At 36.2% G+C, this 12,269-nt stretch overlaps 1 protein-coding gene across 9 annotated transcripts in view; it reads left to right on the top strand.

The window, feature by feature from the left end:
* Idua (alpha-L-iduronidase) overlaps positions 1 to 12,269 on the top strand; it is a 288,729-nt gene that overhangs the window by 264,851 nt on the left and 11,609 nt on the right. For 7 of the 9 annotated variants that reach the window (XM_090391167.1, XM_090391166.1, XM_090391168.1 and 4 more), the window contains one exon: positions 3,998 to 4,125. The exons of 1 other annotated variant lie outside the window; for it this stretch is intronic. In XM_090391167.1, the coding sequence (XP_090247293.1) occupies positions 3,998 to 4,125 (128 nt within the window). Of the gene's footprint in view, positions 1 to 3,997; positions 4,126 to 12,269 lie in introns of those variants that run through there. One more of the 9 variants, XR_016548187.1, reaches the window with a different exon arrangement.

Here is a 12,269-nt window from a genome sequence, read left to right as displayed (position 1 = left end):
TAAGTTGTAAGTCAGCAGTTAGAATTGAAGGAAATACAGGAAGATGGTTTAATGATAAATCTGGTGTCAGACAGGGATATAAATTGTCCCCTCTGTTATTCATTATCTATATGGATCATATTATGAAGGAAAGTGGTATTAAACCTGATATCAGAATTGGAGATATTAATGTCAGCTCTTTGCTTTATGCGGATGATGTTATACTTCTAAATAAATCTGCTACAGGTCTGCAAGATTCTCTGACTAAATTGAATAACTGTTGTAACAGATATGGTATGAAGGTCAGCCAGTAACAAGACAAAGACAATGAAAATAGGCAGAAGCATTGAAAATATCAACTGTATTGTGAATGGAGAACCTATAGAACAAGTAAAACAGTTCAGTTACTTAGGCACGATTTTTAGTGAAGATGGTAAATTAAATATGGAAATAGACAAAAGAATCAACAAAGGTGGTATGGTAGGAAGTCAACTGAATAAATTTATATGGAATAAGAGAGAAACTAGTCAAAACATTAAATTAGCTGTATACAATAACAGTGTTCAAACCAATTTTAACTTACTGATCTGAGAGCTGGGTCAGAAGTAAACACTTGACCAAAGACTAGAGATAGCAGATATGAGAGTCATGAGAAAGATTAGGAGCATGAACAGATGGCACCAATGCCAATATCATATTAAAAACAAGGATATTAGGAAAGAACTTGACATTGTCAGCATCCAGGAATGCATTAGCAGAGCTAATCTCAGGTGGTATGGTCACTTAAACAGAATGGGAGAGGAAAGATTAGCAAGACAAGTGTTCTCTGTCCAGTTGGCATGAAAAAGACCTAGAGGAAGACCAAGGTATAGGTGGATTGATACAGTAAAAAGTGCCTAAGAAGATAGAAATATAAGATCTGATAATGTTGGAGTCTTGAAATGTAACAGACTGATTTGGAGGAAAATTGTAGATAGGAAGTTAGTAATGGATGTAAATTTTTCATGTAGTACTATCATATCTTGTAACACCCTTTGCAGGTAGTAGATATATCAGGAATTTGATGATGATGATGATGGTAGTATTTCTCTTATCTGCTTTAAGGATGGCATTGCAATTGTTACAAAAACTTTTTTCAGGTATTCCTTTTCATGGTAATAATGTTGCTTTGCATAGACAAGCTTTCAATAAAGAGGATGCAGTAAACAGTCCGATGTTCAAGGCATCATCTTCTTGAGATAAAAATCTGGGAAGGTTTACTATTTAGAAAGAAATATAAAATCAAATGGAAGTAGTATCTAGAAAAAGCAATGCATTCTACCAACCTTACAATGTATTCTGTCATCATCATAGGATCAAAGAAACATAGGCATACCAATGAAACACTGGACCAAGACCAAAACAGGCCACTAGGCATTTTTTTTTTTTTAAAGAAGACTTTATCTATGATGATTTAAACATACTTTCCTTCACAAATCTATAACCTATCCACATTGCCTTCCAGGTGATACTGTATCTCAAAATCTATGCTTGTCAGTCTGATATCTTTTTAAATTCAATTCATCTTTTAGGGACTCATGATCAGTCTTGTACTACTACTACTCCTAGCTGATCCATTAGTAAACATTCAATTCAGTTAATTTACCTTGTAGAAAAATGATATAGAAATATTTCTTCTATATTCCTATCCTTGGCTTGTATTTTTTGTCAAATTCTTTCAATCAACTAAATTTTCTAATTAAAGACCTTTTAATCTCTCCTCATAATAAGCATTCCAGTCACATGTCCTCTTGGTATCTCCTTCACCAATTCCTCATCTTCATTGAAACCCAGGTACCCAGATCTGTGATGAATAAGTTTATATGTGGTCATCCATATTTTTCACTATCCATTGATCTTTTATGCTGTTTTGTCCACTTGTATAATATGTCTCCTGAATTCTAATTTCATTTACACTATTATTCCCATCTCTATCCTCATAATTTTTTTGCATTGCAGTCCCATCAGTGAACATGTAGTAGCTTGTAATCTCTTTAGCCCAAAATGCATAACTCTATGATTAGTAACATCAACCTAACCATTATCTTTTACTCACAGTATCAGTCTGTCAAATCATCCTGCAGGAACTCTACATTTTCATGTAACATGACTCCACGTGTTGCTAGCTCTCATAATAACAAATTCTTAAGGTACCAAAGATATGGTGCTTTGGCTAAGAGTTTGTTACTAATTTATTACTAGTAAGTAATTTAACCATAATGATGTTGGCTGTAGTGAGAGTTAACTATAGCTGATAAGAAGAATATTTTATTGCAACAAAAAAAAGTGATAATTTAATTTTTTTGTGACAATTTAATTCCCGAAATGGGTGCGTAGTGTTGATTGAGTTGGAGTCACATCAGTAATCATGTTTGTACATCTTTTAACTAATGTGTGCATAAACCTCAAACCAATAGAGCCATTTATCTAGTTGGTTGTTGCAAAAACAATAGAGATCTGCATGTAAACTTTGGCATAAAAATGTGTGATCGAAATTTGGAATAGCGTTTTAACATCAAATTTTGTGGGAAAATCGGCAAAACTGCTACTGAAACGGAGCTCTGTTGAAAGTGGCATAGGGTGTAGATGCTCTGAAAAAGTCAAGTGCCTTTGAGTGGCATAACAGATTTAAATGGGGGCGAGAAGATGTGAATGACGACCCCAGAAGTGGGCAACCAAAATGAAAATGATGGATGCAAATGTGAATAGAGTGTGAAATTTGGTACAGTCTGGCAGACTATTAAGTGTGTGATTAATGGCTGATGAATTGTAAATGAATCGAGAAACAGTCAGAGTAAAAACACTCAGATCCTGACAGATGAACAGAAGCAGTGCCAGGTTCAAGTTACAACTGATCTTTCTGCAAATAAGCACATTTCAGAGAGTAATTACGGGTGACGAAACCTGGTGCTTCCAGTACGATCCCAAAACAAAACACCAGAGCATGCAGTGGAAAACCCCAAATTCGCCATGTCTGAACAAAGCATGCATGTCACGTTCACAGTTCAAGACCATGCTGATATGTTTCTTTGATCACAAGGGGAGAGTCCACTATGAATCCATAGAACAGGGACAAATGGTCAACCAACAATGCTATTTAGAGGTGCTGAAAAGATTACGAGATTCTGTTGGGAGAAAAAGACCTGAATTGTGGCCTGACAAGTGGATCATCCATCATGTCAATGTGCCAAGCTATAGTGCACTCATCGTGAGAGAGTTTCAGGCCAAAAAATAAATTACCGTATTAGGCCATCCTGCTTATTCACCTGACTTAGCTCCCTGTGATTTCTGGCTCTTTCCAAAATTAAAGACTGTGCTAAAAGGATGAAGATTTTCTGACATTGCTGATATCCCGCATAATGTGATAAAGGAACTTGAGATTATTCTGGAAAAAGAGTTCCAGGCCTGCAGGCCTGTTTCCAAAAATGGGAACACTGTCTAATATAAGATTTTAACTGAAGGTAATTTAAATGCAGTAACCTGATAATTCTTATATATATATATATATATGTATTATCGTTCATATTTATTCGGTAGATAATGTTATAAAAAATTAGTTTGAATGACTATATACCGAGAATGAAAAAGAATAAGGTTTAGTGTTAAGATACTACTAATTTCATTGAATAAATCAACTTCTTCAGGTATCACAGGCAAAGAATTATATAAAATAACAGAGACATGATAAAATTACATCAACAGATCTAGTATAAAAGATAATAGTGATTATCTTTTATACTAGATCTGTAGTATAAAAGACAGTCACTATTGTCTTTTATACTAGATTTGTTGATGTAATTTTATCATGTCTCTGTTATTTTATATAATTCTTTGCCTGTGATACCTGAAGAAGTTGATTTATTCAACGAAATTAGTAGTATCTTAACATTAAAGCTTATTCTTTTTCATTCTCGGTATATAGTCATTCAAACTAATTTATATATATATATATATATGTATATTTTTTTTTTTTTTGTAGATGCCTTCTTACATATGAAGTAGAATATTCAACAGCCAGGAGGCAGGAATTATTTAAGCGAATTAACAAAGATAACATTATATTCTCATCATTTTATTTTTCATGCAGTGGTAAAAAAATAGCAGAAGGTAATAAAATTGTATTTGTTTAATATAAGATTTTAACTGAATGTAATTTAAATGCAGGAACCTGATAATTCTTAGATATTTTTAAGAGTTATGCATGCTTTTAGAAGCAATGATTAAAAAAATGAGTATTAAATATTTAGTAATGGTTGAAGGTGAAATAAATAAAATAGAAGAGAGATAAATAAATTTTAACTGTAATAAACAGCATTATAGTAAACTCCATCCACTACAGCTAACCCAGTATCACAAACCACTTGGAAAGAAGTCAAAGGACATCCCCCATGGACAAGTTGCCATGTAATGAGTCATGTGTTTGTAGCCAGTATAAATTGGAATATGATGCCCCCCAAGTAAGTGCGACTATGTCTAGGTGAAATGGTTGCGAGAAGAGAATGGATGGAGTGTGAAAGAGGCATTGTGATAGGATGCATGTTGCAGGCCTACCTATTTGGCAAATTATTGACAAATTGGACCATCCCAGGTCAACAATTCAATGATAGAATGGAAGTGCAGAGAGTCCACTGCAAGCAAGTGCTACCCTGCAGTGGACGATCCACCACATTCACTGAACTTATTACTTACTATTATAATAACGAAATTAACTCACGTAAAATACTCTTTATTAGTAGAATTTTCGCCTGAGTATCACAGGCATCATCAGTACAAGTACAAAGCTAATTAAACAATAACTGATATATTCACAAAGTGCTACCTAAGTAGCTAAGGTTAAATTTATTTCATAAAAAAAAAAAAATTAAATAAATAAATAAAATTTATATATATGTGTGTGTATATAATTTTACAAAAGTTAGGAAAGATTTGCTGATTTATGGAGTACTATCTCCCACAAGGGGGAAAGACGTAGACCATTGGATCTGTTTAGCTTAGGGGAATGAAGTAACGTTTCACATGTTTCTTTGTAAAGCCGTTCCATGAGGAACTGACTTTTGTGAATGACTTTTGTCTTGTTCCACTGAACTCTATGTCTAGTGTTAATGGCATGCTCTGCAAGTCCAGACTGTTCAGGTTCAAGGTACTGAATATACCACTTGTGTTCTTCTAACTGGATCAGAGCAGATCTTCCTGTTTGTCTGAAATATGATAACCCACAAGAGCAGAGAATCTGGTAGACACCTGGATAGCTGAGATGTGAGAGCTTGTCCTTTGGAGACATGAGGAATGTAGAGATTTTTCTGATGGGTTGAAAGGCAACACAAATATTTAGTGGTTTTAACACTTTAGCTATGCATTTGCCAATGCCTTGCACATGGGGGATAGGTATACACGAAATTTCTGAAATTTAAATTTCTGTCAGATTTACTCACTTCTTCAACTAGAAGAACTGCTACGTATATAAAAAATTCTTTGGATTTCAGAAATAAAATTTCCGATCTTCATCTAGATAATTCAGAGATTATGATTAGTTTAGATGTTGTTTCTCTATTTACAAATGTTCCATTAGCAGACAGCATTGAATTACTGCAACAAGAATTTCCTCCAGGCATAGTCAAATTATTTGAATTTGTAATAAAGTCCAGTTATTTTAGCTTCAAAAACAAATCGAAGGAACAGCAATGGGTAATATCTCCTGCTATTGCCAACTACTTCATGGAGCACTTCGAACAACATATCTTTGACAACATTTCACCCAGACCTAACCTTTGTTGAGATATGTCAATGACATTTTTGCCATATGGAAGGGCACTTCGGAAGAATTACAATAGTTTCTCTCAAAAATAAATGCACTTCATCCAAGGATCCACTTCACCCTAGAAGTAGAAGTAAATAAGCAGTTAGCCTTTCTAGACTTCTTAATTCTTTGCCAACCAGATGGTAACCTACAATTCACAGTCTATAGGAAGGAGACTCATACAGGCCAGTACATCCACTGAATCACATCACCATCCCAGTCAAAAGGCAGGTACTATAAAGACATTGGTTCATAGAGCCCACTCCTTTTTGTTCTTCAGAAGAACTATTACAAAAAGAATTTTACAATATATTAATTCCTCTTCATATCCAATTGTTATAAGAATTCCTTCATAAAAAGAGCTTTAAGTAGTCATGCTTCAACATCCTCTTCAAATACAGAAGAAACAACGTGTATACCTATCCCTTATGTGCAAGGCGTTAGCGAACGCATAGCAAAAGTGTTAAAATCACTAAATATTTGTGTTGCCTTTCAACCCATCAGAAAAATCTTTACATTCCTCATGTCTCCAAAGGACAATTCCCCACATCTCAGCTATCCAGGTGTCTACCAGATTCCCTACTCTGATCCAATTAGAAGAACACAAGTCATATATTCAGTACCTTGAACCTGAACAGTCTGGACTTGCAGAGCATGCCATCAACACTAGACATAGAGTTCAGTGGAACAAGACAAAAGTCATTCACAAAAGTCAGTTCCTCGTGGAACGGCTTTACAAAGCAATGTGAAACGTTACTTCACTCCCCTAACCTAAACAGATCTGATGGTCTATGTCTTTCCCCCCTTGTGGAAGATAGTACTCAATAAATCAGCAAATCTTTCCTAACTTTTGTAAAATTATATACACACACATATATATAAATTTTATTTATTTATTTAATTTTTTTTTTGTTGTTGAAATAAATTTAGGAAATTTAACCTTAGCTACTTAGGTAGCGCTTTGTGAATATATCAGTTATTGTTTAATTAGCTTTGTACTTGTACTGATGATGCCTGTGATACTCAGGCGAAAATTCTACTAATAAAGAATGTTTTACATGAGTTTATTCCGTTATTATAATAGTAAGTAATATGTCTACTCACTGTATTTCCTTACTGAAATTTATTCACTGAACTTGGCTGTAAGGTGCTACAAAGGTTCTGTTTCTGGTGCCAAGAACACTGAACTCTGAGAAGGTATCTGAACATTCTGGATTATGCAATGCTTCCTACTTTGTGACATTTCTACGGAACTGGCCAGTGTTTCAAATAATAACAAGACAATGCACTGTGTCATAAGGCTGCTGCTGTAACTGCATAGTTTGTGGACATGAATGTCACCACACTTGACTGGCCCCCCATAGAGCTATGATCTCAACCTTGTAACATTTGTGGGATGAACTGGAGCATTGAGTGAGGTCAAGGGATGCTCGTCACATAACAGTTCAGGACCTCATTACATGCCTACAGGAAGAATGGTTCAGAATTCTCATTGATCACTATCATATGCTTGTGAAAAATATGCTGTAGGATTGCCACAGTCAATGCAGTGAAGGGAGGTCTTATATCTTATTAAGATGGGTGCCATGGCTGTTCATTCTTCACATTATGGTATCCATTGACTTTTTTCCAAGCAGTATATATAATAGACTATTTCTTTTGTCTTTGTGAATTCACTAGAGAATTAACTGTAAATAATGATAATAGAAATTACTAAGAATAAAAATGTATTATAATATAAAAGAGTACTTATAATGGTAATATTCTTTAGTCTGCTTAGGTGGCCTGTGCATAATAATTTTAAGTGTAGAAGAACATGTTATGGCATTGATAGTTTTGTGTTCAGTGAGTGTGTACATGGGAAGGGGATATCTCATAGTTTTTTTTTCCCCTCCTGCAATCTTTGTACTGGGTTTGAAATTTTGTAGCAGAAAGGCTTCAGAATGAGTAGCTTTTATAAGCCTTTACAGGTCAAGTAGAATGAATGGAAAAGAGCAAAACAGGAAGATAAAAACATTTTGAAGTATGCAAGGATGCTGGAAATATGAAATGTATCTGTTTTGGAGACACAAAAGTGAGAAAAGAAACGTAAAAAACAATTAGAAAAAATGGAAGAAAATGGAAGGAGAAAGTTCATTGGAGAAAAGAGAAGTAATTTAACTGTAACTGATCCCCTTTCAAATCCTTGTTTTAGAACAATTCAAACTCAGGAATTATATTTCTTTCTGTCTCCCTTTTTTGGTATATGTGCAAAATTAGATGCCTTTCATACAATATCCATTGTGTAATTTCCATTTATTTATATTTTATACTTTCATTTTAGTTTAGTATCTATTTCCATTTTCTCCTGAATATTTTCCATCTCTTAAACTTATTGAAAGGCTTTGTATTGGCAATTATTAAATGATACATACAACACCAGAAAAAAAAAAAAAATTTATTAAGTTTCTAATATGTTGCGAGTTCAAATCTGCATCTTCTGAGCATAAGAATATTTGTCATGCATAGAGTACTGTCAGGTAGTTGAGGAAACAATTCAAATTATAATGGTAATTACTAGTTTCCTATCAAGATACTCTGTAGGATGGAATAAAAGAAATGTTGGAGATGATCTCACAATGACCATCACCCAGATTTTTTGTAAATTTATGCAGCTATACTTATGAAGGTTAGTGGAAGTGATGCATGGCTGATGCATCACTTCCCAAGTAAGCAAACAGACAAACAAGTCAAGTTTGCACCTGCAAGTGATGCAAGTCTAGCTGATCCTACAGGTAGTGCAAGACCAAGGCAACTCGTGGTAAAGGTGGCATAAGCTCCGATCACTAATCTTAATATTTACCCTTAATGACAAAACACATCTCTAAGGAGGGGATGTATGATGTTTGTATTAAAGGCAAAGGGCCACTACCCAGACTGGGTTCGACCTTTATTGAGGTCTCATCAGTGGGAGCCAGGCTAGAAATACCAAGATTTAGTAATACAGAGCTTATAAGTATTTTACCAGAACAAGTTACCATAAAGTGTTTTAACCTTATTAAATAAAAATCTCTGGAGGAGATATAAATGTAGAAAATATATGGGAAATGGAGTAAAACCAGGTTTACAATTGCTTGGTATTTTTAACATTTATTATAACCAAGGTAAAATACTTTCTACATTTATATCTCCTCCAGAGATTTTTATTTAATAAGGTTAAAACACCTTATGGTAACTTGTTCTGGTAAAATACTTATAAGCTCTGTATTACTAAATCTTGGTATTTCTAGCCTGGCTCCCACTGATGAGACCTGTTTTCAGTGGCCCCGAGAGAAAGCTCCATGTTCCAGTCTTCTTTTGGATTCCAGTTGCCAGTTACCAGTTCCCGAGAGAGAGCTTCTATTCCAGTATTGTTTGGTAAGAACCCTTCTAGTTTTTCTTTTGTTATCTTTTATTTTTTGCGGCCTCGTTCCAATTGGTGCAGGTCTGTTTTAGGTCATTTCCTTTCGGGCACTGAAATTTGCTATTCCGTTGGTAAGGTATTTGCTTTTAAAGAATGTCGAAATTCTTGCCAAGGGTTCGTACCCTCGGGATCAAAATTGACCCAAACATCGACAAAGTGACGTTTGTGAGAGCTCTTCTCAAAGTCGCCAAAGCAGAAAGCATTTACGGGCTTACCCCTTATGGGGGGAGGGGGAAGGATTCCAAATAGTAACAATATAGACAAGGGAAATGCTCCTTAAAGGCATAGAATGTGAAGGAAGAAAATACCTACCCTTCCTAGTTGGGAGTATTTTAAAATCCATAAAAATTGACAGGTTTCCACTCGAATATCTAAAGAAAGGGGAGGAAAGCATTAAAACCATTTTCTCAAAGTGGGGGATTGTCCGAAACGTATCATTCGGACAAGACACGGATATCCCAGAGTGGAAATTAGGGGAAGTGAGCATTTCAAATGAAATGAAAACAGAAATCTCCAACTTGATTTTTTTAGGCTCAGCAAGAGTAATAATTAATTACCCAGGCATAAGAAAACAATGTTTTCGGTGCACCGCTTTGGGCCACCTTAGCGCTCACTGCCCGAAAAACAACAAATGCCGCAACTGCTTATCAACAGAACACATATTGGATAAATGTGAGTCACCGTGCCAGTGACAGGATTGAAATTGACCCAAACATCGACAAAGCGACGTTTGTGAGAGCTCTTCTCAAAGTCACCAAAGCAGAAAGCATTTATGGGCTTACCCCTTACATGGGGGGGGGGAAGATTCCAAATAGTAACGAACAATATAGAGACAAGGGAAACGCTCCTTAAAGGCATAGAATGTGAAGGAAGAAAGTACCTACCCTTCCTAGTTGGGAGTATTTTAAAATCCGTAAAAATTGACAGGTTTCCACTCGAATATCTAGAGAAAGGGGAGGAAAGCATTAAAACCATTTTCTCAAAGTGGGGGATTGTCCGAAACGTATCAATCGGACAAGACACGGATATCTCAGAGTGGAAATCAGAGGAAGTGAGCATTTCAATTGAAATGAAAACAGAAATCCCCAACTTGATTTTTTTAGGCTCAGCAAGGGTAATAACTAATTACCCAGGCGTAAGAAAACAATGTTTTCGGTGCACCGCTTTGGGCCACCTTAGCGCTCACTGCCCGAAAAACAACAAATGCCGCAACTGCTTATCAACAGAACACATATTGGATAAATGTGAGTCACTGTGCCGCAAATGTGGGAACACTTCTCATAGAATAGACGTTTGTCCTAACAGGACACCTGCAAAAAGAGCAGGAGGCTCCATAACACATGCAGCAGTAGCCATTCCGGTAATCAGTCCTAAACTCGCATCATAGGACTCGCGAACTACCGGCCAAACAGTAAACGAACCACAAACAACTGAATCAGAAGACTTTCCAGCCCTCCACACACCAGCTATCGCAACGACTACATTAGGAAATCAGGCAATAACTGGGAGGAACGCAGAAGGGAAAATTAGGAAGAAAAAGAAACGGAACACTACAAAATCTTACACCATTGAATCGGAAGGCAACAATGACAGCACAGAAACAGAGGAAATGGAAATCAATACCAGTACAACAAAATGACCCATCACGCTGGAAGAAGAAGAAGGAGAAATGAAACGAAATAAACAGGACACTGAAAGCCAAATAGAAGCCTCGAGTTCAGATGAGGATGAGGAAGGAAATGAGATAATAACACGAAACAACACAGAAAATGAGGAAGAAACAGACTTTGTTAAAAGCAATACCCCAAACGGCTCTGTCATTTTGAAGAACTTTAAGGGATCTCTTAAAATGCAGAAAAACTATTTCAGATAATGACCACAAAAGGAGAGCCAACTTTCTTGTTCTTTAAGAGGAGCAATTGATGCATATGGGGAGAACTCTATGTAAAGAATATAACCAAGGTCGAGCCCAATCAACTGGACGGTCACCTGGACTTAACAGAGGAAGAAAAACAACACTTATGCGACACATTGAAGTCACTGACACGAGTAGATTTGGAAAAGAGATACCCATGGATGATGAAGGAATTTGAAAAAAGAACTTTACCAGTAGATACAAACACCGGTTCTTCTCACCCCAATACAAAACCAGTAAAAGGAAAAGAACCCCTATATGAGAACACGAATGTAACAAAACGAATTCTATTCTATCTTAGGGATAAACCTGAGATAAGAAACAAAGTCCACACAGCTCTACAGGAAAAAGGAGACGCTGCTTTGCAATGTGAAGGTGAGCTAGAGAGTCTTAGAATATGGCTCAAGTTTGGGAACGTCAGTTACCACCGAGCAAAATGGAATGAAAGCTTGAAGAGAATATGGAAACTAAATGATGAGGAGTCAGTACACGTACTCACAGTGATGGAAAATGTGGTAAAAGACTATGAGGTAGCGATAAAAAATAGCAGGGCAAATATGATCTAAAAAAAAAAAAAAAAAAAAAGCCCCTTCTAAGTTTCTTGGTTCTGTTTCTGTATGTTCACGCTTAATCCACATAGGAGGGGGCAGACCTGAGAACCCGAGCGGCAAAGGCTTACAGCGAGGTGGTGCAGCTCCTTGCGGGCTGCACCACCTAGCATGTTCTAGCTCCTTTGTTGTTTCTGTTTATGTGTGTCTTAGTTCTTTTACTTTTCAATTTATGTGTGTCTTCCTGCATTTGTTTTTCACTTCTTTCATCGGCCAGACATCTGAAGAGGTGGCTGGCCGGGGAACGCGGGAAAGAACGGATGGAGGGAGATAATATCGGAGATCTGTTTTGTGCTGGCATTTAAGTCAGGCCAAGTAGATCGACTGAGGCCTCTTTTAACTATCTACTACTATCCACTCTATCTTTCTCCTCCTCTCTCACTATCAAGCTGACTCTCAGCACAACTTTTTTTGACTCTAAAGAGGCCAATGGTGAAGAGATATGAACTCCCATTCTACCTCAATAAAGGTCGAAATCGGTCTGGGTAG

This window comes from Typopeltis vanoorti, chromosome 4, assembly GCF_054136105.1.
Source record: "Typopeltis vanoorti isolate ZY-2024b chromosome 4, IOZ_Tvanoo_1.0, whole genome shotgun sequence".
Classification (NCBI taxonomy): domain Eukaryota; kingdom Metazoa; phylum Arthropoda; class Arachnida; order Uropygi; family Thelyphonidae; genus Typopeltis; species Typopeltis vanoorti.
This window is presented reverse-complemented; position numbering and strand designations above follow the sequence as displayed.